The 27,163-nt window shown below is 47.2% G+C and overlaps 1 protein-coding gene across 1 annotated transcript in view; it reads right to left on the bottom strand.

Annotated features, from left to right (window-relative positions):
• Positions 1–654: 654 nt before the first annotated feature.
• LOC109865151 (SH3 and multiple ankyrin repeat domains protein 1) overlaps positions 655–27,163 on the bottom strand; it is a 59,269-nt gene continuing 32,760 nt past the window's right edge. Inside the window, exons 4-27 of the mRNA XM_031799275.1 lie at positions 26,882–26,953; positions 26,664–26,772; positions 26,334–26,485; positions 26,001–26,168; positions 25,487–25,528; positions 24,764–24,880; positions 24,125–24,202; positions 19,196–19,262; positions 18,034–18,218; positions 17,701–17,843; positions 15,412–15,566; positions 15,200–15,313; positions 14,719–14,797; positions 6,632–6,714; positions 6,294–6,418; positions 5,833–5,971; positions 5,604–5,684; positions 5,259–5,267; positions 5,008–5,034; positions 4,854–4,910; positions 4,547–4,659; positions 4,176–4,284; positions 819–4,070; positions 655–730 (exon numbers count right to left, since the gene is read on the bottom strand). Coding sequence (XP_031655135.1) covers positions 2,035–4,070; positions 4,176–4,284; positions 4,547–4,659; positions 4,854–4,910; positions 5,008–5,034; positions 5,259–5,267; positions 5,604–5,684; positions 5,833–5,971; positions 6,294–6,418; positions 6,632–6,714; positions 14,719–14,797; positions 15,200–15,313; positions 15,412–15,566; positions 17,701–17,843; positions 18,034–18,218; positions 19,196–19,262; positions 24,125–24,202; positions 24,764–24,880; positions 25,487–25,528; positions 26,001–26,168; positions 26,334–26,485; positions 26,664–26,772; positions 26,882–26,953 — 4,260 coding nt within the window. The 3' untranslated portion in view covers positions 655–730; positions 819–2,034. The remainder of the gene's footprint in view (positions 731–818; positions 4,071–4,175; positions 4,285–4,546; positions 4,660–4,853; positions 4,911–5,007; positions 5,035–5,258; positions 5,268–5,603; positions 5,685–5,832; positions 5,972–6,293; positions 6,419–6,631; positions 6,715–14,718; positions 14,798–15,199; positions 15,314–15,411; positions 15,567–17,700; positions 17,844–18,033; positions 18,219–19,195; positions 19,263–24,124; positions 24,203–24,763; positions 24,881–25,486; positions 25,529–26,000; positions 26,169–26,333; positions 26,486–26,663; positions 26,773–26,881; positions 26,954–27,163) is intronic.

The raw sequence follows: 27,163 nt of genomic DNA, 5'->3' as shown, positions 1-27,163 counted from the left end.
GGAGGAGGGGTGAGGTGGGGGGTAGTTGAGGCAGGATGGAGAGGGGGGCAGGTGCATGGAGGGTGAGGATGCGCCGGAGAGTAACTGGGTGGGGGAGAGGGAGCGGGAGACCAGGAGGGCGCTGGGAGGTTGTGGGGATGTGGGAAAGAGAGGAGAGGTGGAGGGGTTGTAGGGGTCTCCTAGGGTGTGACCTGGGGATGAGAGAGTTAGGGGAATGGGGGTGTTGTAGTCAAACTCAAAGGGGGTGTTGTAGACAGGGGTGCTGGGGAGGATGGGGAGGGAGGAGGGTCTGGGAGGGGCGGGGCTGGGGCAGTTTGTGGAGTAGATGAGGGGGCTGGGGGCACGCCGGCGGGACATAGATGACCTCAGCTCTGGACCAGGAGTACACTGGAAGTCAAAAATCTTGGCTCCACGGTACTTAGTGCGATGTTTGGGGGATGTGGGATAGGGTGAGTACGTGGGGGAGAGAGGAGGGTGGGATTGAGAGGGGGAGTAAGTGGGGGAGAGAGGAGGGTGGGAGGAGTGAGAGGGGGAGGTGGGCATCTGGGGAGAGGGGGAGTGGATCCAGTTAGGCTGGAGTGAGGGCTGGTGGGATGGCGAGCCGGACGGGGTGGCAGTGAGATTGGGGGTGAAGATTGACGGGCGATGCTGCGGTGAGGAGGTGGGTAAGGGGGAAGTGGAGTGACCTGTGGGGGGGCTCTGAAACGAGGCAGAGAAATCCCCTGAATATCTGAAAGAGAAGAAGTAAGGGATTACTGTACTCAGTAGGCAGTGCCGTGGAGTCACTGAGTGAAACCCTTAAACAACAACAGCCTCACCTTTGCATTGTGGGCGACCTCGGATTAATGGGACTCGGACCTCGCATCTCAGACTGACTCCAGTCCTCGGTGCTCTTATTGCTCATCTGTTGCAGTTTGGAGCTCAGCTCGTTGATGATGCTGGCCTTTACTCCCGATAGGGGTGAGTGCAGCCTGCGCCCCTCCACAGACATCCCAACCCCGCCTCGCTCCAGGCCCTGCCCCGGGTCGACCCCCTCGCTCCAGGACAAGGGTCTTGGCTCCAGGGTGTTGGGCCGCTCAAGACAGGCGGCCAAGGTGGAACCGAAGCTGTCCTCCATCTTGGGTCGACTCTGTCTGCGTTGTTTCCTCTCGTCCGCTGCTCCTCCCTCTCCTCTCCTGGCCTCCTCCTCTGGGTTGGCCTGTCTCTGGGGGTGTTGTGGGACGCTCTGGCAGGGCGGATTGGTGCTTGCCTGTCGACGCAACGCTTCCCTTGTGTCCTTGATGCCCCCCTCTTTGTACTGCATCGTCTTTGGATACACAGGGGGGTTGGCCGTGTGTTTGGCATGGTGCACTTCAAACGTTTGCCCACCTGAGTAAGTCAAGTAAGGATCCGGGTGCTCGCCGCCCACTCTCTCCCCTTCTGCTCCTCCTCCTCCTCTCTCTCCCTTCAGTCTGCTCACTCCCAGCGTTTCCAGATGGTGGTCGCTGCTACTGTCCAGCTCCTCAATCCCAGAGTCCACCACCGTCTCTGTCTGCCAGTCTCCAGTCTTCATCCTGGAGGGTTGGTGGTCGACTGCCTTGTCAACAGCACTGACGGTGGTTCTGGGGGCGGTCCCAGCTACATTGTAGTCTGAAGACGGCGCAGAGGCGGTGGTACTGGTGGCGGCGGCGGTCACGGTCATCGTGGTGGCGTAGGTCACAGTCGTAGTGAGGGTGGCCGCGCCTCGGTCCTGTGCTAAGGTTATCGGGGGAACAGGAACAGTATTAGCGGGGTTAACCGGTACGCTGGGGCCACTGGAGAAGGGGTGTGCATGGGACATGGGCTGGGGTCTGTGGAGTGAGGGGGCGGGTTAAAACGACTGTGGCGGCGGAGGAACGGGGGAATATTTGGGGCGAGGTGAGGGAGGGAGACAGAGCTGACTGGGTGAGGTTGGCCACCTCGCTGTCGTAGGACGTGAGGCTGGAGGCAGCAGAGTCCCCAGTTTGGGGGGAAGGGAGGGGGGCGTTGGAGGCGAAGCCTCCTGGTGGAGGTACTTTAGGAGAGGGTAGGGGGGGCGGCGGGGGGTGGCGGGGGTGGCAAGGCGAAAGGGGCGTGTTGAGCTGAGTGTTGATGCTGTTGAGAGTATCCCCTCTGCAGTTCTCTCTGGCCTTGGCCGTTGGCAAACTGCAAGGGAGGGGGTAGGGGATCAACAAAGACAAACTCATCATCTATGTCTATGGAGGGGGTGGGCGGTGGAAGCACCATGAGCCCCAGTCCCACTCCTCCTCCTCCCTCTCCCTCATCTTCATGTGGGTGGGCTGGGGCTGCGGGAAGGCGGTATTGGGGGATGTAGCTAGAGTTTGCACTGCTCTCCATCTGTAGGAACGAGGGTCTGCGGGGTGCAGGCTGAGGCGGCGGGCCGGGCGGCTGCATGGGCGGGCCAGGTGGCTCCCTGTCTCTAGGACTCTGTTGATAATACTGGGTCTGGTACTGGTTGGTTCTGTCCTCTGAAAAGCGAACTCTGAGGCCCTCTCTGGCTCCGGACGCCTGGTCCCTCTCCACTCTCTCCCCTCCCCCTTCACCTCCCAAGCGTAATATCCTGGGTGACAGCGGGCGGCTCAGGGAGGCGGGGGAGGTAGTGGCGGGGAACAGGGACGGCGTGGGGGATGGGAGAGAGGTAGGAAATGCCCCCACGCTGGACATCTGCCGGCCAAAGTGCCGCTCCTCCCTCCGGGTCCTCCGGTCGTCCTTGAGGGCCCTTTCCCGTGCAGCCAGCGCCAGGCCCAGAGGGGACGAGGGGTCAAGGACCTTCCCAGTCAGAGGGTGGATGAAGGTGGTGGCTGGAGAGCCTGGGCCGTAGTTGGAGGGAGCGGACTTGGGCTGGCCGTCCTGGCCCATCACAGGGGAGTGGTACTCAGGCAGCCCGAAGGCAGGGGGCATGCTGCTGGCGTAGTGGACGTAATTGTCCCCAGAGAACATGCCCTCGTCGATGGACTTGGAGGGGCGGAGGCGGGGGGTGGGGACATCCATCCCCTGTAGGGGCTGGGTCCATACCCCTCCACCTCCCCCTGCCTCCCCTTGGATGTCCTCTTCGGAGGAGAGGAAGAAGGAAGCACTCTTCCTCCTCATGTCACGGAAACGTTCCCGGTCCCGGCGCGCTGCCCCCACGAAGGTCCCCCTGAACTGGTTGGTGAAGTCCAGATTCTCCAGGTTAGGGGGCAGCTGGGGGGCGACAGTCGAAGGGGGCATGGCGGAAGAGACAGAGGGCTGGGGTGGTAAGGGGGACACAGGGGAAGGCAGGCCGGGAGTGGTGGGGGTGTCGGGGGAGGCGGAGGCGGATACGGAGGTAGGGTCACCTATGTCGGGAGGCGGATGCTCGGCATCTACGCTGCTGCCCTGGCTGCTGCGGCCACTGCCGCTGCTGGTGGAGGGGGCCTTGACGATGATGGTGGGGATGGGGATGGAGCTCTTCTCTTTGGCCCCTGAGCGCTTACCCCCCTGGCCTTGCCCCCCTCGGTGGTGCCTGCTGAGCCCACCTTCCACTGTGGTCTGCTTTACTAGAGGGCCCCTCCCGCCCTTCCTGCCTCCCCCACCCCTGCCTGCCCCTCCGCCCCTCTCCCGGGTCGCCACTTGCTGCTGGGGCTGCTGCTGCTGGGGTTGCTGCTGCTGGGGTTGCTGTTGAGTTTTGGGAGCTGCACTCGTGGGTGGAGTAGCGCTACTGTAGCCCCTCCTCAACACCCCCATTTTGCCCCCTCCTCTCTTCGCCCCCTCTGGGGGCTCCCCTGTGTATTGTCCTCCTCCTCTCCGGAGGGTCGGGGCCATGCCGTGCTGTTGATTGGCCCCGCCAGGGCCTCCCCTGTCCCAGCCTGCCTGGGTGGCGTGGACTGCCTGCTGCTGGGTGAGGAGGGCCTGGGGCTGGGAGGATGGAGGTTGGGGGGCAGACTGCTCCCCCCTCCAAACAGTATGGGGGTCAGCAGATAAGGGGGGTTCCGGGGCGGATGTGTTGGGGGGAGGGGGGATGTCCTCTGACAGACTACGGGCCAGTTTCATGGCCGGGTTGTGGAGGTACTGCCTCTCCTCCTCCATCACACCTGAAACAGGGACACACAGAGATAAACAGACTATCTGGTTGCAAAACAGTTAACAAACATGTAGATTTTTTTGACAGTCATAGCAATAATATCTGTAGGACTTACCAATAGATTTCTGTCGCAGCATTACTCCATGAGGCTGGCCGGGGGGATATTGACCCTGGTTGTAACCAAACCCAGGCGGCATCACACCAACCAACTGGTCATGACTTGGCTTTAGGTGTTGCAAGACACACAATGGAGGAAGATGCACAGGGAGAGAACGGGAGGAAGTGATGCCGCATTAAAAGTGCATTGGCAGTAAAAGGGATATACAGTGTAATATGGAGGAAGCAATAAGTTCATATCCTGTTCTGTGAGGTTTCTTTCACATTCATCGTTACAGACACAAGCACTGAATTGAGGGTAGGATCCCCAGGGCCAGTAGGACCTGCAGGTACAGTCATGGTAAGGTAATGTCAAGAATGATGCACTACCTCATTGGGGGCGATGCTCTTGGTTCGGTCTCTCTTCCCTCCGTGACCCCGCTGTCCCTGTCCGTCTGATGTGATTGTGTGCTGAGCCGCCGCCAGGATCTCATCCAGTTTATCTGAAAGACGGAGGGCGATAGAGCGACAGAGCGAGGAGAGGGAGAGAAAGAAAAGATAGAAGAGAGGGAAGAGAGAGATCAAAAAGCGTAAGACGATTGAAAGCGGCGGCACATTATTGTCACCCAGTTCAAAGATGGCCCTTTTGGAAACACAAAGGGGGGGGGGGGGGGGGGGGGCAGAGGTCAGATCTTACTCAGTGCCATTTGATAGACTGTCCTCTTCTTATCAGGCACCTGGGAGGACTCGTACTCTGAAAAACAGAGGTGATATATTCTCAGGACCCGAGCAGACTGATTTTGAATGGAGGCTTAAGGGCTGATTAAGGTAATGATTAGAGAGATATTCACCTGCTTTCTTTTTCCATGGAGAGGCAGCTGCAGCATAATTAGAGACAAGAAGGTTATCATATTATGCTATAACAGGACACTGAGACTGCTATTATAGGCATCTCTGTAGCATCACAAAATAACATGAATGAATACAGTACATTTTGTACATTAACACTGATGATGACTCTGATGACGCGATGGTGATAATGATGGTGAGGAGGAAGACGACGACCATGACAATGACGTCACACAACTCAACCTTTTCCCACCTTTCTCCACTGTTAGTCGTCCATTGGATTCAGCAGAAAAAAAACAGAAGACATTGAGCAGAGGTTATGTGCATAACGTAGAGCTTCCACAACGTGAATGACTTCACTGTATCTACATCTTACCTAGTGTTTATACATTCACTTGAAAGAGGACATGTATCCCCACAGTCTTACCTATACCCCGAAACATCCAAGCTTCCCTGCATCAACTCACTTCATATTTAATGGACTTTTTCAATTAACGTCGTTTTCTACGGGTCAGAATTCTAACGTGAACAATCCTTTTCTTCTCCTTTTCTCCCTGCTTTTTATGCTTCCCAGCCCCTTCTTCTTCTATTGTCTTACCCATGTCTTCCAGCTCTGATGTCATTGATTTAGAGCGCAGGGCAATGGCAGGAGGAGTCAGCCTCTTAGCCTGCTGGGGGACTGCCAAGGGACAAGGACCAAACAAACTTACTGCTGTATTATAAACATACACACAGTAGCTGTTACGGTATTGCGAACAAGCATTATTATTACTAAGTTATAAACATGAATTGTATACATTACACAGAACAAACTAAAAAAAGGATACCTTTCTTCCTGAGGTTGGTCTCCTCCATCTCCGGGTTGCGGGCCACCATGACAACCTTGACCATCAGAGCGTTGCCACCTTGTCTGATCATGTTGACCACCTGCCTGTGGCCCACCTTCACTACATTCTGACCATTAACCTAAGCACAGACACACGCACGCACGCGCGCACGCGCGCACACACACACACACACACACACACACACACACACACACACACACACACACACACACACACACACACACACACACACACACACACACACACACACACACGCACAGAGAGATAACACTGGCTGTCAACAACACTAAACTGTCACACTGCACTCAACACGATACAAGTTCAAACTCTTAACAAATTAACAAATGTACAATTTGATAGTGATTACAAAAGTTGGAGCCACGTTGATTACCAGGCCTGCATAAACTGTCAGGGTGACAAGCTTTTCCAGGGATCCATACCTCAATAAGGAAGTCCCCCATCCTTAAACCAGCCCTCCAGGCCACACCCCCCTCATCCACAGACTCCAGGTACTGCAGCGCGGGGAATGCTGGGGTCGGAGTGAACTCCTCTATAGGAGTCTGGGCTGCGGAGAGAACAAGTCAAGAACAAGAGGATGTCAAGAACATGAGGATGAGGGAGATTTGAGAGAAGTAATAAAATAGTGTCAAAGTAAGGGGAGAAGGGAGGCCGAGAGATGCGATGGAAGAATTGGGTGAGAGAGGAAGTGCACGGAGTGAAAGTGAAATAACAGAAGAGTAGAGGTATTTCGGGGGGGGGGGGGGGGGCTCGCACTCACCTTTGGCTCCCCGAAGCACAAAGCCAAAGCCCTCATTGTCTTTCTTCTGCAGGAGCACTGTCTTCTCCTTAATGATGTAGTCACTGAGAGATAATAGGGGGGGGGGGGGGGGGGGGTGAGAGAGCGCAAGCTACATGACTTCTTTAGCAGCAGAAAGTCTAATTGTCATGCAAATAAAGCATTTCTGGATCTGGGAGACAGCTATACTGCATCGCATTATGAAATCACACTGCACCAAAAGATGGGAAGGGGGGGTTGAGGCATGTCATACCAAGACCACCACCGTACAAAGACACCCGACAACCAGGGTAGAGTTGATGTCATGACGGGCAAGGATTGAGTGCACTGGAGAGACCTCTACATAATCCAGCATAATGCTGACGAGCACCAGGAAGCACATGGGAATGTACATGAAGACGGCTGCCGAGACTCTTCACTGTTAGTAATTAGAACTTAGAAATGCACCTGTAATGCTGCACGAGCTTTCCTCAAGAGTTCACTGCACCAGCTATCTTGGCTACCACTCATCGCCACACGTTTTTTTTCTTCTCAATTGATGATTGACATGGCCGTGTTGTTATGACATGGTAGGAGTAGTGTTATGGAGCGGGAACCAGAGTTGTCCATGCTGTTTCATTGCTCCATTACCGTGTCTGGAACTCCTGTTCATTGTCAGATTTACGGATGCATTACAGCAGTTTTGCCTCATGTAGAGAGCTCCAATGTATACTGTAGCCTCACACTCCACAGTACCCATAGAATATACTGTGCTATAACAACAGTGTCTCCAATTCATTTGAGGTCTCCATCCTAGACAGCCCGGCCGGGTCTCAATTCGCACTGTTTTCCGAGCTCAGCTCATACTGTTGACTCCGGCTCCACAGCCGTATACAACAACAGGGTCTCCATCTCTGTCTCAATTCTATGCAGCCGGGCCTCAACTCACGCTGTCTTGTAGCTCCATTAGGATGTCTGGCTCTTTGGTCTCTGTATGACCTGTGGTTGAGTCCACTGGTTTGAAATCCCAGGAGCTAATTCCGGGTTCTGCTTTTCTCTGCATTAGCTGCTCGACTAAACTGAAACTGACGGCGGCGTCGCCGACCGACTGCTGCCTGTGCAAACCCACCCAGGTACCACATGACTGGGGACAGGGAGTCTTTGCTTTATTGGGAGTTGCTGAACTTGGTGTGAGCAGGCAGCGCCCGGAAGCCATTGCTAAAGCTGTAGACTCAACTTTCAACTTCTCGTGCAAGAGGTCTACAGTTTGCGCCGTCCCTTTCCATCCGTCGCTTGTGCTCTGTCAACGTTAGTGTTTCGCCAACGCAAAAAAAAAAGAAAAAAAAGACGCCTTCCATCCATCTGCTGTTCACGCCTCGTTCCCTTTCTCTCACCCTGACTCCTTCGCGCGTTCCCTCTCAAAGGATCAAATCGACATGCAGCAGTGTGTTCAAACGGCTGGTTGCAATCCACTACTGTCTGGGAACGGTATCGTTCTATCCCCGAGGCAATAGAGGTGTAGCTCTGATGCTGTGGATCTTTGAAATAGTCCACCATTTAACCCTCTCGCTCCTGTTCGCTCTGTCCCTGCTGTTCAGGAAAGGACCTTAAATGTGCATGAGTGTTTTTACGTAACATGAATTCCCCATTGGCCAGTGCTCACAGTATGACACTCACATATTACAGTAGCCTACAGTATTACAGTAGCCTACAGTATTACAGTGGGCTACATTATTACAGTAGCCTACAGTATTACAGGAGTCTACAGTATTACAGTAGCCTACAGTATTACAGTAGCCTGCAGTATTACAATAGCCTACATTATTACAGGAGTCTACAGTATTACAGTGGGCTACATTATTACAGTAGCCTACAGTATTACAGTGGACTACATTATTACAGTAGCCTACAGTATCACAGGAGTCTACAGTATTACAGTAGCCTACATTATTACAGTAGCCTGCAGTATTACAATAGCCTACATTATTACAGTAGCCTACAGTATTACAGGAGTCTACAGTATTACAGTAGGCTACATTATTACAGGAGTGTACATTATTACAGTAGCCTACATTATTACAGGAGTCTACAGTATTACAGGAGTCTACAGTATTACAGTAGACTACATTATTACAGGAGTCTACAGTATTACAGTAGCCTACATTATTACAGGAGTCTACATTATTACAGTAGCCTACATTATTAGAGGAGTCTACAGTATTACAGTAGGCTACATTATTACAGGAGTCTACATTATTACAGTAGCCTACAGTATTAGAGGAGTCTACAGTATTAGAGGAGTCTACAGTATTACAGGAGTCTACATTATTACAGTAGCCTACAGTATTAGAGGAGTCTACAGTATTAGAGGAGTCTACAGTATTACAGGAGTCTACATTATTACAGTAGCCTACAGTATTAGGAGTCTACAGTATTAGAGGAGTCTACATTATTACAGGAGTCTACATTATTACAGTAGCCTAAAGTGTTATCATGTACCCTCCCTCCTGACTCATCCTCTGTAGCCTCCACAATTATACAGACGAAGCAGCATGTTAGTCATACACACTCATCTTCTACCTTTACCACAGGAGGTTGGTGGCTCCTTAATTGGGGAGGACGGGCTCATGGTAAACAGCTGGAGCGAAATGAGTGGAACTGTATCAAAAACAGCATACACATGGTTTTCAGGTGTTTCAAGCCATTCCATTCGCTCCCGTCCAGCCATTATTATGAGCCGTCCTCCCCTCAGCAGCCTCCACTGACATTTCCATACATACAATGAAACCATGAGACACAATGACACATACATGCAGCCAAAACCCAGGGACAGAGACACAGATGAACTAGTCCCAAGACGACCCTCAACCACACTGTGACTACGCTCACACCAGTTTACACAGTCAAATGAAGGAAACCACAAACAAACCACTGTGTCCTCTGTCCCTTTCTATACAAGACTTTCATCCTGTATGTCAGTGGTACCAACACAGATGCACATTTATGAAACACAAAATGCATGTCACACACAATTCATGAGACATGGCAATATATACCGTAGCTATAAAAATCCACCTACCCAACAGGAATCAATGATACCATGAATGAGAGAAATAAATCATTTGAAACGGTGAGACAAAATGAACGAAACACACACCGGCTGACATTACTAGAAATGCATTTACAAAATGCTCTCAGATCACATTCAGAAATACACGAGAGGAGAGACAGAGATAAACACGCTGCAGTCAGAGCCTACGGTACATTCAATAGCCACTTCCATCACACACAAACATTCACACACACAGGAAAAAGATGATTCAACACACACACACACGCACATATGTACACAGACACACATGCACAAATTCAATACATAGCCTGTCACATCCACGGCCTTTCTGTTGCATCTACCTCTCCCCTCTCTCCATTGTCCTCTCCTCACATCCATAGCCAGGCAATGAATGAGGAAACAGCCTCTACCTGTAAATGAACCACACGCTTCTGTTTCTGGGGCCCAGTGACGGCCACGAAGAAGAGAGGGAGAGAGAGCGAGACAGATCTCTCTCTCTGCATCCCCCCATTGCCACCCCCCCCTTCTCTCCTCCACCCCCTCCTCTCCCTCCGCCTCTCGGTACTCCAGCGAGAGCACAGCCAGAGAGAGCCGCGAGAGTGGAGGAGAGGAGGAGAGAGGAGAGAGAGAGCGACTGAGCGCTGGCCTAGCATGTCTACACCCTGCCTGCTTGAGACAGAGCGAAAGAGGGGGAGAGAGAGAGGTTGGGAAAGAGGGAGGGAGAGTGAAAGGGAGAGCGACAGAGATGGTTCTCCGCGACAGGGAGAGAGAGCGCAAGAGAGTAGAGGGAGTGAACGGTGGATTTGAGAGTGGTGGTTTAGCATGGAAGAGAGAGAAAAGAGGTAATTTTGCGGTTGGGGGAAGTGGTGGGTGGATATAATGTGAGGGGAGACGGGGTAACAGGAAGCAGGGATGGTGTGTTTATTTGAACGTCCACTGACTTGCTTCTGGCAGATTCACAAACAGCTGATTTCTCCGCTCCAGAGAGATTTCCTCATGGGCCAAAATACACACTACCCCATGAACAGAACAGCACTCACACCATTCACGTTCAAACCAAACCCACTCAAAATTCTCATTGACATTATCCCAAGCACAGAAAATGCAGTGGGTAGCAGCGGCCATACATGGATCCGTCTCAAAACGCCACTGTATTACAATAGGCCACATAATCACTACCACTGTACTGCACACACATCCTCCATGCACTCTCCGTCTCCCTCTTCACACAGACGTCATTCACCGTCTGAGTCACTGGCCATTGTTCACATTGCCAAATACCAGTGAACATTTATTAAACTGATTGACTTTGTGACTGATAATGAGAGCTTCTTAGCGCACGGCTAATGTCAGCTACACACTGTCAACCCAAAACGCCGGGAGGGGGGGCATGGAGTCCCTCCTCACACTTGCCGATGGACCGAACGAACGCTCATCACCTCCAAATCCCCATGACTCATCATCGGGACGTTGTGCCGCACGCTCACACGCGTAGAAACACACAGACAAATACACATACACACAGAGCACTGTTAGCCCTCATGATGCACCGCACAACTGCAGCTTCCTAGGGCTGGGCTGCAGATTGACGCTAGCGGATTAGACAGATGCAATAGAAGGGTTGGCTGACAACGTCACGAAAAAGATGCGCGCGCATCAATGTTGCCAGAAGGCATGCGTTGTTACAATTGTGAACGGTCAAATTTCTAGCAACAAGCTGCCCTGTGGGGAATCGTAGTTGGTTCTTTTCAGCTCGTTGTATCTTGTTTTGAGGTGTTTTGACTGATGTCATGTCTATGCTAATACGGCAAACATTTACTAGTTAACTAACCAATAACTGTAACAATGTATGAGAGACAACAAGTGCTCATTGTGCAAATGTATTCAAGTTTTAAAGGACATTTGGAGCCAAAATTTTGTTTACATATTGTTAACAGTCTAAGCCAACCTCATTTGTTGCTAAACAACGAACCCATCTATGGGGGAGAAGGGAAACCATTGTCCACATTTTGCCATTCTTTTTAACAGGAAAAATAGACAGGGGACTGGAAGGGCAAATTCAGTGGGGTGATGAGTCATGTGAGCGAGGACAACACAAGTTGGGCTCCTCTTGGCAAAGATGATCAAGGAAGTGTCAAAGAAGAGCCAAGGAAGGGTCGAGGGCGAGCCAAGGAAGAGTCGAGGGAGAGCCAAGGAAGAGTCGAGGGAGAGCCAAGGAAGAGTCGAGGGAGAGCCAAGGTAGAGTCGAGGGAGAGCCAAGGAAGAGTCGAGGGAGAGCCAAGGAAGAGCCGAGGGAGAGCCAAGGAAGAGCCGAGGGAGAGCCAAGGAAGAGCCGAGGGAGAGCCAAGGAAGAGTCGAGGGAGAGCCGAGGGAGAGCCAAGGAAGAGTCGAGGGAGAGCGGAGGGAGAGCCAAGGAAGAGTCGAGGGAGAGCCAAGGAAGAGTCGAGGGAGAGCCAAGGAAGAGTCGAGGGAGAGCCAAGGAAGAGTCGAGGGAGAGCCAAGGAAGAGTCGAAGGAGAGTCAAGCGACTTTGTCTGCTAGATCAGTGTTTCTCAACCTCAGTCCTCTAGTACCCCCAGCAGCACACATTATGTTGTAGCCCTGGACAAACTCACCTGATTTAACTCATTGAGGGCTTGATGATTGAATGAGGTGTGCTTCTCTGAGGCTACAACAAAAATGTGTGCTGTTAGGGGTACTCGAGGGCTGGAGTTGGGAAACACTGTGCTAGATGTACATATTACTGCACTTTTGGAGCTAGGCACACAAGCATTTCCCTACACCGCAATAACATCTGCTAAATATGTGTATGTGACCAATAAAATTTGATTTGAAGAAATGGAATTGACCCGACGTGTCTAGTTCAGTGGCTTTAGCACTAGCATGGTCTAAATACAGCTGACGCACACACACACACACACATACACATACACATACACACACACATACACACATATACACACACACACACCCTCGTCCAATTCTCAACCCAGAAACACACACCTCAGAAACACAAACAAATTAGCTGTCAACAGACACAAGACACACATAAAACCACAGGTTGGCATTTATTGAAATGACTCATGTACTGGAGGTAGCTCTGCAGAGTGGTCACTAGCTGGCACATCCACAAAGTCTTAAACCCAACCCTAACCTTAACCACACTGCTAACCCTAACGCCTAAACCTTAAATTAAGACCAAAAAGCACATTTTTGTTTTTATGAATTTTTACGAAATAGACAATTTTGACTTCGCAGCTGGCCCATCTAGCGGAAACCGCTTAGGGCAAGACAGCACTAAAACATTAGCATGGGTTTACAAAGTAAATCATGCCTAATTTTACTGTATGTTTTCTACTGAGAATTAAATGGGCTACAGAGCACGATTAGTGCTGGGCATTCAATGTTAGCATAGTTAGCTAGTGATTTCCCCTAGCCCCTAGGCTTCTGTTTCTTCACTCTGTCTCTACTCCTGCCTTCAGAAAGTATTCACACCCATTAACTTTCTCCAAATTCTGATGAGTTGCAGTCTGAATTTAAAGGTGCAATATGCAGAAATCGCTCTGCCATTTCCTGGTTTCTAAAATTCTAATAGTTTGCCTAATTTCAGATTATGTGACAAAACAAGCAGCCATTGTGTAGAGAATCATAGCGCCATCTTAACCACTGACCTACACACAATACCCAATAATGTCAATGTGGAATTATGTTTATAGAAATGTGTTGTAAAAAATATAAAGCTGAAATGTCTTGAGTCAGTAAGTATTCAACTCCTTTGTTATGGCAAGCCTAAATAAGTTCAGGAGTAACAATTTGTTTAACAAGTCACATAATAAGTTGCATAGACTCACTAAGTTTAACATGATTTTTAAGTGACTACATCATCTCTTTACCCAACATATACAATTACATGTATCTGTAAGGTTCCTCAGTCGAGCATTACATTTCAAACAGATTCAACCAGGGAGGTTTTCCAATGTCTCGCAAATAATGGATTGTGTATCAATACACCCAGTCACTTCAAAGATACAGGCATCAGGGATTTGACCATGAGGCCAACTGTGACTTTAAAACAGTTACAAGAGTTTGATGCCTGTGATAGAAAATACTGACCTAAATGACAGAGTGAAAAGATGTACGCCTGTACAGAATAAAACGATTCCAAAACATGAATCCTGTTTGCAATAAGGCACTAAAGTAAAACTGCAAAAAATGTGGCAAAGAAATTCACTTTATGTCCTGAATATAAAGCGTTATGTTTGGGGCAAATCCAACACAACACATCACTGAGTACCACTCTTCATATTTTCAAGCATGGTGGTGGCTGCATCATGTTATGTGTATGCTTGTCATCGGCAAGGACTATGGAGTTTTTTGGAGTTAAAAATAAATGGAATAGAGCTAAGTGCAGGCAAAATCCTAGAGGAAAACCTGGTTCATTCTGCTTACATTCAGACACTGGGAGACAAATGTACCTTTCGGCCACATATACACTGGAGTTGCTTACCAAGACAACATTGAATGTTCCTGAGTGGCCTAGTTACACCTTTGACTTAAATCGGCTTGATAATCTATGGCAAGACTTGAAAATGGCTGTGTAGAAATGATCAACAACCAACTTGATAGAGCTTGAAGAATTTTACAGCTGTAATCGCTGCCAAAGGTGATTCTAACATGTATCGACTCAGGGGTGTGAATAATTATGTTAAGGAGATATTTCTGTATTTAATTTCAATTTCAATAAATTTGCAAAAATGTCGAAAAACATGTTTTCACTTTGTCATAATGTCTGTCATATGTAGATGGATGAGATATATAATTGTTTTTATCCATTTTGAATTTAGGCTGTAACACAACAAAATGTGGAGTAAGTTAAGGGGTATGAATACTTTCTGAAGGAACTGTAACTTGGTGACCACGGTGACCATGTTTCCCAGGGGTCAAAATGAGGTCATTCATCCCTACATCTAGTCTTTGAGGAGCAACACATGACAAGCTTTTATCAATTCCAGTCTTACCTGGGGCCATCCACACCATCATATGCTCCCACGGTAACATTACGAAACAGCTTCCTCTTTGCTTTCTCACTGCGCGTCTCTGGAACACAAAGAGTTCATGTGTCACAATTCTATTGATGTGTGTTTTGTGTGTCTTTGTGTTCCCCTATTGGTTTATTCCGTGTGTCTTTGTATACTTTTGTATTCCAGTACATCTCTGAAACACACTATGATCAAGTTGTTTGTGGTGGTGTCATTACTGTTACTGGGTGGGTGTGATACATGGCCCACTGCTTGTAACATTGTGAGGATGTCCTGCAGTCAATAAGAACGCTGGGAACTGAATGACGGTAAAAGGAGTCATTCAGTAAATGCGGGGCTAGCATCTGTAGATGGATTTTGGTTGTTGTTTGTCTGAGCTGATGTAATGCGAGTGGAGATAGTGACTTTGTCTGAACACATATATTATTTGGTTTCTGTGAGGTTGGTAATGTTGTCTCACCTGATCGATTGTCCTTAATGGGAGGACCCACCTCCTCCACATAGTCTGAGGGGAACCAGCCTGTACGACCCTTCACTGTGCCCTCCCAAAACCCCCCCTCTCCCACACTCAACACTGAGGGGAGAGGGAGAAAAGAGAAGAGGGGTGAATCAAAACTTTACAATCAACACAATGCATTCCAAAAAACCCACTCCTCTCTGAATCTCACTTACCTTTGACTTTGTCTCCTTTGCTGATGCTAAGCTCTTTGTCTCCGTGGGCAGTGTAGGCCCTCGTGGCCACGTACACTCGCCCTGGAACCGCACTGTACATACGCCTCATCTGACCCCCAGCTGACCCTGCACCACCACCCGTTGTTGAGGTCGCACTGCAAGAGGAAAGACAGAGCGGGACAGAGTAAAAATTTGTGTTAGTGTGTAGCGGAACAACACCTGGTGACACCAATAGCTGAGAGGGAATTTAAATGACTTAGGAGTCATGCAAGTGGTTTACACTATTAGAATAAAATGTTTTGAAGCTTCAAAGTTGGTAAGACAACCGAGGATGTAAAAACACAATATTTTGCATTTTCACATTATTTTATAAATTGAATTACATACAGTTGAAGTCGGAAGTTTATATACACCTTAGCCAAATGCATTTAAACTCAGTTTTTCACAATTCCTGACATTTAATCCTAGTAAAGATTGCCTGTCTTAGGTCAGTTATTTTATCACCACTTTATTTTAAGAATAATAGTAGAGAGAATGATTTATTTCAGCTTTTATTTCTTTCATCACATTCCCAGTGGGTCAGAAGTTTACATAGACTCAATTAGTATTTCGTAGCATTGCCTTTCAATTGTTTAACTTGGGTCAAACATTTCGGGTAGCCTTCCACAAGCTTCCCACAATAAGTTGGGTGAATTTGGTCCATTCCTCCTGACATAGCTGATGTAACTGAGTCAGGTTTGTAGGCCTACTTGCTCGCAAATGTTTTTTTCAGTTCTGCCCACAAATGTTCTATAGGATTGAGGTCAGGGCTTTGTGATGGCCACTCCAATACCTTGACCTTGTTGTCCTTAAGCCATTTTGCCACAACTTTGGAAGTATGCATGGGGTCATTGTCCATTTGGAAAACCCATTTGTGACCAAGCTTTAACTTCCTGACTGATGTCTTGAGATGTTGCTTCAATATATTCACATCATTTTCATTCCTCATAATGCCATGTATTTTGTAAAGTGCACCAGTCCCTCCTGCAGCAAAGCACCTCCACAACATGATGCTGCCACCCATGTGCTTCACGGTTGGGATGGTGTTCTTCGGCTTGCAAGCCTCCCCCTTTTGCCTCCAAACATAACGATGGTCATTATGGCCAAACAGTTCTATTTTTGCTTCATCAGACCAGAGGACATTTCTCCAAAAAGTATGATCTTTGTCCCCATGTGCAGTTGCAAACCGTAGTCTGGCTCTTTTATGGCGGTTTTGGAGCAGTGGCTTCTTCCTTGCTGACCGGCCTTTCAGGTTATGTCGATATAGGACTCATCTTACGTGGATATAGATACTCTTGTATCTGTTTCCTCCAGCATCTTCACAAGGTCCTTTGCTGTTGTTCTGGGATTGATTTGCACTTTTCGCACCAAAGTACATTAATCTCTAGGAGACAGAACACGTTTCCTTCCTGAGCGGTATGATGGCTGCGTGGTCCAATGGTGTTTATACTTGCGTACTATTTGAACAGATGAACGTGGTACCTTCAGGCATTTGGAAATTGTTCCCAAGGATGTTTTTTTTTCTGAGGTCTTGGCTGATTTCTTTTGATTTTCCCATGATGTCAAGCAAAGAGGCACTGAGTTTGAAGGTAGTCCTTGAAATACATCCACAGGTAAACCTCAATTAACCTATCAGAAGCTTCTAAAGTCATGACATAATTATCTGGAATTTTCCAAATCAAATCAAATCAAATCAAATTTATTTATATAGCCCTTCGTACATCAGCCGATATCTCAAAGTGCTGTACAGAAACCCAGCCTAAAACCCCAAACAGCAAGCAATGCAGGTGTAGAAGCACGGTGGCTAGGAAAAACTCCCTAGAAAGGCCAATACCTAGGAAGAAACCTAGAGAGGAACCAGGCTATGTGGGGTGGCCAGTCCTCTTCTGGCTGTGCCGGGTGGAGATTATAACAGAACATGGCCAAGATGTTCAAATGTTCATAAATGACCAGCATGGTCGAATAATAATAAGGCAGAACAATTGAAACTGGAGCAGCATCACAGTCAGGTGGAAGTTGAAACTGGAGCAGCAGCATGGCCAAGCTGTTTAAAGCAGAGTCAACTTACTGTATGTAAACTTATGACCCAATGGAATTGTGATACAGTGAATTACAAGTGAAATAATCTGTTCGTTAAACAACCGTCCTAACCGACTTGCCAAAACTATAGTTTGTCAACAAGAAATTTGTGGAGTGGTTGAAAAACGACTTCAACTGTATGTACGGTCACTCCCTCCACTATGTCCTCACCCCTGTCTGCCGCGCTGTGGTTTGCTGTGATGCCTCTCCTCTGTGTCACTCTGTCCTCCTCCTCCTCCTCTTCCTCGTGATGGGGAGCGGGTACGGGCCCTGGGACTGCTGGAGCTCCTCACACCTACAGAGGCCCTGCGACCCTAGAGAGAGAGGGGAACAAACAATTACACAAACACACACACTGATTATATAAATACATAGGCTGAATGATGTAATTGTGTTGACACTTACACAAACCCAAACTCACAAATCGTTAACTAAAAGTAACTTAAAGCATAGCTCCCCAATAAACAATTCCCCACTGCATCTCCATACTGTGCCACTCAGTACCTGTCCAGGGATGGGATTGGATCTAGCAGCCTTGTTGGGCAGGGCCATGGTATCAGGCAGGGTCATGCTGTTATCACTGTTAGCACGCAGAAGGGGGTGGGGGTGAGGGTGAGCCATGAGGAGAGGGATTGCGCGTGCACTCTCTCCTCTTTTGGGAGCATACTTTGGGAATTCCAGAAAGGGCACTGAGAAAAGAGAGTGACAGGTAGGTGGGAGAGCAGTGAGGTTAGTGCAAGAGGGGGAGAGAAAGAGGGAGGGAATATTGTGAGAGTGTGAACGATTACCAACCAGACTCAAGTGATTCGGATGAAAAGACAAATACATAAGCAACACGGATGGACTTGAACACCACACACACAACCCTGAAACTGGGCAAAGCAATCATCAAAAGGATCACTTGAGGTAAAAGGGATACTTGGGGATTTTGGCAGTGAAGCCCTTTATGTACTTCCCCAGAGTCGGGTGAACTCATGGACACCGTTTTTATGTCTCTGCATCCAGTATGAAGGAAGTTAGAGGTAGTTTTGCAGGCCAATGTTATACTAGCACAATAACTGGAAGTCTATAGTCTATGGTAGCAGCTAGCTGTTGGGGTGGCAGGTAGCCTGGTGGTTAGAGCGTTGTCGAGCTGACAAAAAATGACATTCTGACGTTCTGCCTCTGAACAAGGCAGTTAACATACTGTTCCCTGGTCGGGCCGTCATTGTAAATAAACATTTGTTCTTAACTGACTTGCTTAGTTAAAAAAAATATATATGTTACCATAGACTCCCAGTCATTCAGCTAACGCCAGTTAGCAACTTCCTTTGAAACAGCACATAAATGGTATCCACAAGTTTAGGCCACCTCTGAACCAACACAGTGCTTTCAGAAACAAAATCGTTTGCAAAATGTCTAGGGATTAGCCTCTATTCTGATTCAATGCACCGCGAACAAATACTATCTACCAGTGTGATAAAACAACTTAATAAGATGACAAAAGACAACATATATTGTGAGTCAAAGGTTGATTGAGGAAGCAGGACATTCATACCAAATGATGCACTGAAAGGTGTTTTATAGCAGACAGAACAAAATAAATATAGTAGACACTCATTCATCAAAACACACTATCAATCACTCCCAAATCTGAAGATAACCCAAGTGGAGGACCAAAACTTACCTACATCTGCATCTCTGTGGTTTTTGATGATTTCCCCGATTTCAAAATGGCCTGACATTACTGCTACCTTCAAAACACAAACACATGGAGACACACAATTACATGCAACTGTGCAACACAATACATGCAACTGTGCAACACAATACATGCTCCATGCACAGGAACAATTCTACAAAAACACAGAATTTGATAAATGCTTTGCAAATAATACATGTAAAACAAGTAACTGATTATTAACTCTATGGTTTATTTACCTATTTATTTAATTTTTTAATTTCACCATTATTTAACCAGGTAGGCCAGTTGAGAACAATTTCTCATTTACAACTGCGACCTGGCCAAGATAAAGCAAAGCAGTGCCACATAAACAACAACACATAGTTACACATGGAATAAACAAACACACAGTCAATAATACAATAGAAAAAGTCTATATACAGTATGTGCACATGGCGTAAGGAGGTAAGGCAATAAATAGGCCACAGTAGCGAAGTAATTTACAATTGAGCAAATTAACACGGGAGTGATAGATGTGCAGATGATGATGTGCAAGTAGAAATACTTGTGTTTAAAAGAGCAAAATAGTTTTTTAAAAACTATATGGGGATGAGGTAGATAGTTAGATGGGCTATTTACAGATGGTCTGTGTACAGCTGCAGCGATCGGTAAGCTGCTCAGATAGCTGATGCTTAAAGTCAGTGAGGGAGATATGTCTCCAACTTCAGCGATTTTAGCAATTCTTTCCAGTCATTGGCAGCAGAGAACTGGAAGGAAAGGCGGCCAAAGCAGGTGTTGGCTTGGGGATGACCAGTGAGATATACCTGCTAGAGCGTGTGCTACGGGTGGGTGTTGTTATGGTGACCAGTGAGCTGAGATAAGGCGGAGCTTTACCTAGCAAAGACTTATAGATGACCTGGAGCCAGTGGGTCTGGCAACGAATATCTAGCGAGGGCCAGCCGACGAGAGCATACAGTTCACAGTGGTGGGTGGTATTTTGGGCTTTGGTGACAAAGCATGCATGCAATTTAGTTTTACTAGCGTTTAAGAGCAGTTGGAGGCCATGGAAGGAGTGTTGTATGGCATTGAAGCTCGTTTGGTTCGTTAAAACAGGTTTGTTAAAACAGTGTCCAAAGAAGGGCCAGATGTTTACAGAATGGTGTCGTCTGCGTAGAGGTGGATCAAGGAATCCCCTGCAGCAAGAACGACATCGTTGATATATACAGAGAAAAGAGTAAGCCCGAGAATTGAACCCTGTGGTACCCCCATAGAGACTGCCAGAGGTCCGGATAACAGGCCCTCCGATTTGACACATTGAACTCTATCTGAGAAGTAGTTGGTGAACAAGGCGAGGCAGTCATTTGAGAAACCAAGGCTGTTGAGTCTGCCGATAAGAATACGATGATTCACAGGGTCGAAAGCCTTGGCAAGGTCGATGAAGACGGCGGCACAGTACTGTCTTTTAGCGATGGCAGTTATGATATCGTTTAGTACCTTGAGTGTGGCTGAGGTGCACCCGTGAACAGCTCGGAAACCGGATTGCACAGCGGAGAAGTTACGGTGGGATTCGAAATGGTCAGTGATCTGTTTGTTAACTTGGCTTTCGAAGACTTTAGAAAGGCAGGGCAGGATGGATATAGGTCTGTAACAGTGTCACCCCCTCTGAAGAGGGGGATAACTGGGGTAGCTTTCCAATCTTTAGGAATCTCAGACAATAAGAAAAAGAGGTTGAACAGACTGGTAATAGGGGTTGCAACAATGGCGGCGGATAATTTTAGAAAGAGATGGTCCAGATTGTCTAGCCCAGCTGATTTGTATGGGTCCAGGTTTTGCAGCTCTTTCAGAACATCTGCTATCTGAATTGGGGTGAAGGAGAAGCTGTTGAGGCTTGGGCAACTAGCTGTGGGGGGTGCAGAGCGGTTGGCCGGGGTCGGGGTAGCCAGCAGGAAAGCATGGCCAGCCGTAGAGAAATGCTTATTGAAATTCTAAATTATTGTGGATTTATTGGTGGTGACAGTGTTTCCTAGCCTCAGTGCAGTGGGCAGCTGGGAGGAGATGCTCTTATTCTCCATGGACTTTACCGTGTCCCAAAACCTTTTGGAGTTAGAGCTACAGGATGCAAATTTCTGTTCTGTCCTGACTTTCCTTGAAAGTTGCATATCACGGGGACTATTCGATACTAGTGCAGTCCGCCACAGGATTTCTTTGTGCTGGTCGAGGGCAGTCAGGTGTGGAGAGAACCAAGGGCTATATATCTGTTCTTAGTTCTACATTTTTTGAAAGGGGCATGCTTATTTAAGATGGTGAGGAAATTACTTTTAATGGACGACCAGGCATCCTCTACTGATGGGATGAGGTTAATATCCTTCCAGGATACCCGGGCCAGGTCGATAAGAAAGGTTTGCTCGTCGCAGACGTGTTTTAGGGAGCGTTTGACAGTGATGAGGAGTGGTTGTTTGACCGCGGACCCATAGCGGATGCAGGCAATAAGGCAGTGATCGCTGAGATCCTGATTGAAAGAGCAGAGGTGTATTTGGAGGGCAAGTTGTTCAGGGTAATATCAGGGTGCCCATGTTCACAGATTTAGGGTTGTACCTGGTGGGTTCCTTGATAATTTGTGTGAGATTGAGGGCATCTAGCTTAGACTGTAGGACTGCCGGGGTATATCCCATATCCCAGTTTAGGTTCAATCAAATCAAATCAAAATCAAATCAAATGTTATTTGTCACATACACATGGTTAGCAGATGTTAATGCGAGTGTAGCGAAATGCTTGTGCTTCTAGTTCCGACAATGCAGTAATAACCAACAAGTAATCTAGCTAACAATTCCAAAACTACTACCTTATAGACACAAGTGTAAGGGGATAAAGAATATGTACATAAAGATATATGAGTGAGTGATGGTACAGAGCGGCATAGGCAAGATACAGTAGATGGTATTGAGTGCAGTATATACATATGAGATGAGTATGTAAACAAAGTGGCATAGTTAAAGTGGCTAGTGATACATGTATTACATAAAGATGCAGTAGATGATATAGAGTACAGTATATACATATACATATGAGATGAATAATGTAGGGTATGTAAACATTATATTAGGTAGCATTGTTTAAAGTGGCTAGTGATATATTTTACATCGTTTCCCATCAATTCCCATTAATAAAGTGGCTGGAGTTGAGTCAGTGTGTTGGCAGCAGCCACTCAATGTTAGTGGTGGCTGTTTAACAGTCTGATGGCCTTGAGATAGAAGCTGTTTTTCAGTCTCTCGGTCCCAGCTTTGATGCACCTGTACTGACCTCGCCTTCTGGATGATAGCGGGGTGAACAGGCAGTGGCTCGGGTGGTTGTTGTCCTTGATGATCTTTATGGCATTCCTGTGACATCGGGTGGTGTAGGTGTCCTGGAAGGCAGGTAGTTTGCCCCCGGTGATGCGTTGTGCAGACCTCACTACCCTCTGGAGAGTCTTACGGTTGTGGGCGGAGCAGTTGCCGTACCAGGCGGTGATACAGCCCGACAGGATGCTCTCGATTGTGCATCTGTAGAAGTTTGTGAGTGCTTTTGGTGACAAGCCAAATTTCTTCAGCCTCCTGAGGTTGAAGAGGCGCTGCTGCGCCTTCTTTACGATGCTGTCTGTGTGGGTGGACCAATTCAGTTTGTCTGTGATGTGTACGCCGAGGAACTTAAAACTTACTACCCTCTCCACTACTGTTCATTCAATGTGGATAGGGGGGTGTTCCCTCTGCTGTTTCCTGAAGTCCACAATCATCTCCTTAGTTTTGTTGACGTTGAGTGTGAGGTTATGTTCCTGACACCACACTCCGAGGGCCCTCACCTCCTCCCTGTAGGCCGTCTCGTCGTTGTTGGTAATCAAGCCTACCACTGTTGTGTCGTCCGCAAACTTGATGATTGAGTTGGAGGCGTGCGTGGCCACGCAGTCGTGGGTGAACAGGGAGTACAGGAGAGGGCTCAGAACGCACCCTTGTGGGGCCCCAGTGTTGAGGATCAGCGGGGTGGAAATGTTGTTGCCTACCCTCACCACCTGGGGGCGGCCCGTCAATGACGAGCTTGGAGGGCACTATGGTGTTAAATGCCGAGCTGTAGTCGATGAACAGCATTCTCACATAGGTATTCCTCTTGTCCAGATGGGTTAGGGCAGTGTGCAGTGTGGTTGAGATTGCATCGTCTGTGGACCTATTTGGGCGGTAAGCAAATTGGAGTCGGTCTAGGGTGTCTAGGGTGTCAGGTAGGGTGGAGGTGAGAGATTACCTAACAGAACGAACTTTGAAGATAGATGGGGGGCAATCAATTCACATATGGTGTCCAGGGCACAGCTGTTAGCCGAGGGGGGTCTATAACAGGTGGCAACAGTGAGAGACTTAATTCTGGAGAGATTCATTTTTAAAATCAGAAGCTCGAAAAGTTTGGGCATAGATCTGGAAGGTATGACAGAACTTTGCAGGCTATCTCTGCAGTAGATTGCAACTCCTCCCCCTTTGGCAGTTCTATCTTGACGGAGATTGTTGTAGTTGGGGATGGAAATCTCAGAATATTTGGTGGGCTTCCTAAACCAGGATTCAGACACGGCAAGGACATCAGGGTTGGCGGAGTGTGCTAAAGCAGTGAGTAAAACAAACTTAGGGAGGAGGCTTTTGATGTTAACATGCATGAAACCAAGGCTTTTAAGCTTAAAGAAGTCAACAAATGAGAGCGCCTGGGGACACACAGGGCCTGGGTTAACCTCTACATCACCCGAAGAACAGAGGAGGAGTAGGATGAGGGTACGGCTAAAGGCTATCAAAACTGGTGGTCTAATACCGTCTAGTACCTATAGCAATCCTGATTACATTTGGCGTAGTCGGCAGTATATATATATATATATATATATATATATATATATATAAACTGAAAACATGAAGTTGTTATTGATACCTGAAAGGGGGTTTGTCCATGCTTGTTCTTCATTTCCTTATTGGCACCTCTGTAGAGCAGAACACGAACACAGCTTTCCTGATACGCCAGAAAGAAAGTCGCTGTTTTAAGGCCCAGTGCAGTCAAAAATGTAATTTCCTGTGTTTTATTTCTATTTCCACACTTTGAGGTTGGAATAATTATGTGAAATTGTGAAAATGATGATAATGCCCTTTTAGAGAGATGTTTTTAAAGGCCACCTTAAATTTCACCCTGTTTTGGTGAGAGGGAGTTTTGTTATATTACTTAATTAGACCAATAAGAAAGAGATTTACAAGCCTCTCTACCAATAACAGCAAATGTAATGTTTTCCCCTCCCCACTCAAACCACTCCCAGACAGTCCTAGCAACATACTTGCTTGAGAAATTGCTCTTTGCTAAAAAACTATTTGTTCATTTTTTAACCTTTTTAATTGTAAAGGTACTTCATTGTTATCCAGAAATTATTTGATATTTCGATAAAAATGGCTGCATTTGACCTTAACTTGATTCAGGACTAAAATATCATACAGTAGTTTTGGAACTCACATACCAGTTTCTTTAAGTTCAACTTTGAATGGAAACACACACTCTTTATTGCATATTTTAAATGGTACTTACCTTATTATACAGAGCACAAATGTGAAGTGCAGTGTTCCCTGAGGCATTCTGAGAAGTGGTATCTGCCCCATAGAACAGAAGGTGCTCCAGGTGCTGGGCAAAACCATTCTGGCAGGCCTTGGGGGAGGGTGTATAAAGAAAGTATATTTTTATTAGCAATAGAAAATCTCAGGGGTTGTAGAAGGATCATCACGTCACAATCAATTTCAAATAAATGAAATATACTGTATGTAGCAACATTTGTGACAACGTGAAAGATAAACAGAATAGAAAGATATAGAGTTGATGAATAAAATGATATAAATACGCTTTTGAATTCCCCTTCTGCTTAAAGATTTGCACTTGAAATAACACAAGAAACCAAATTAAAGAAGTACCACAGGACACTACACAAGCTAATATGAACAAAAGTAAAATAGCATGACACCACACTGGTGAACAGCACAGCACAGAAAAAGTGAGGAAATGATGCAAAGATAGAAGATGTCAGCACGGGATGGTATCTAATGTCTATTCGCATTGGACTCAACTGTTACATGAGATGAAGGTACGGATTTGGCACTTGGGAAGGATCACTGTTTCAGGAAGAAATGACCAATCTCCCCTTTCTTTTTCTTAACCACTTTGAGACCATGGAAGGTTATGTAAGGTCATGACCCTAAGTGTTACTCTTCCCCCAACTTAAACTTAAATCAAAGTATTAATGGATTACATGACGAGTACCTTGTGTATTTCTTGCATTCCAAATTCCTCTTCATCCCTGAGCTGTGGAGAGAAAGGAAGAGAGAGGAGGAAAGGGAATGAATGGAAAGAGATGAGTGAGAGTGTTTCTCAATGGAGGAGAATGGAGAGCAGAAAAAGAGGGAGGAAATGTTTAAGACGTGGACAGGAGACTGAAAGTAAAGTAAAAACCTAATGTACTATACCAACGTATGATAATACACAGAAGACAAAAATATGAATAGACATAAAAACAACAGTATACATGTCACCTTCCACAAAAAGATCCAGTTATTGCGTGTGACAAAACAAATTTCAGTTCATTACTGTAGCTACCGCCTTGGTCCAGTCAGTGTAGTTTTGTAGATATCAGATCTCTATGGCAAGACACGTCCCTCAGCCAATTTGAGTCAAAATAGGGCCAGTGCTGTCTGAGACATTGTTTGTGACGATCATACGGATGGAGGTGATTCTTTTTTTAGGGAAATGTATCTGCTTTAGACAGCCAGACGGATACCTGGTGAGACTCCTCCCAGCCGTTTTCATCTCTCACTCCCAGTCTGGCCCTGTAGTAGAGTAGGGTCTCGCAGCAGGAGGTGTCGCCACCTATCAGCACTGAGTGGTACAGCGGGGTCAGGCAACATCTGTCTTTGTAATCAGGAGACGCTCCCAGGGACAGTAGAGCCTGGCAAGGATGGAGAAAATACATGCTTATTAAACCCATGTGTGTGTGTGTGTGTGTGTGTGTGTGTGTGTGTGTGTGTGTGTGTGTGTGTGTGTGTGTGTGTGTGTGTGTGTGTGTGTGTGTGTGTGTGTGTGTGTGTGTGTGTGTGTGTGGAGTCCTAGTTACCAGCAGCGCAACATGATTGTGTGCCTTGACAGCCTTGTGTACAGCTGTCAGTCCATCTCTAGTTCTGAAGTCGACATGGGCCCCACCTTGAACGAGCGCCCTGATCCCCTCCACTGTCATACCAGATTGCACCGCCACAGACAGGGGAGACTCTGAAGAGGAGGGAGCGAGAGAAAGGAGGGAGGAGGAAATGGAGGATCAAGAAGAGAGGGAGGGAGCAGGGAAAGAGTTTGAGATTATGGGGGTTGTTAATATCGGTAATGATCATTTGACTGAAAACAGTGTCAGAGTCATGCAGTGGTAACCCTATCAAGCTAGTTTTCAACTCACCTCCATTGTCAGGGTCATGGTAGTTTGGGTCGAGACCTTTGTCCAGGACCTTTGATATCTTATCTAATGATCCACTCACAATGTAGTCCATGAACTTTTTCAGACTCGCCTGCAGTGGAAGATGTTCACTGGACATTAAAAACATTGGCCTGCCATAAACTTTCATTTCCATAGCTGTACAAATATCTTTCACCTACAACAAGGGACATAGGAAGTACCTTGGTGTGCAGTTTAGTAAGTAGTTTTTCATCCAGGTTTGTTTGTTTGTATACCCTGGTCTTGTACCTAAACTGTGGAACAGAAAATATTTGCAGTAGAATCAAATCTTTAAAGCCATCTGAAGGATGAAAACACGTTATTTTCATACCCCTGGCTTCAACCTTGCCTAATCTAAACACTGTAGTCCTTCTGGAACCAACTCCAGCCCTGACGTCTTACATATTTGGAACCCCACCCAGGTCATAAACACCCACAACAGACATACCACCAGAGGGCATCAT

This window comes from Oncorhynchus kisutch, linkage group LG20 (assembly GCF_002021735.2).
Source record: "Oncorhynchus kisutch isolate 150728-3 linkage group LG20, Okis_V2, whole genome shotgun sequence".
Lineage (NCBI taxonomy): Eukaryota > Metazoa > Chordata > Actinopteri > Salmoniformes > Salmonidae > Oncorhynchus > Oncorhynchus kisutch.
The sequence above is the reverse complement of the archived record's forward strand: the minus strand, read 5'-3'. Positions and strand labels throughout refer to the sequence as shown.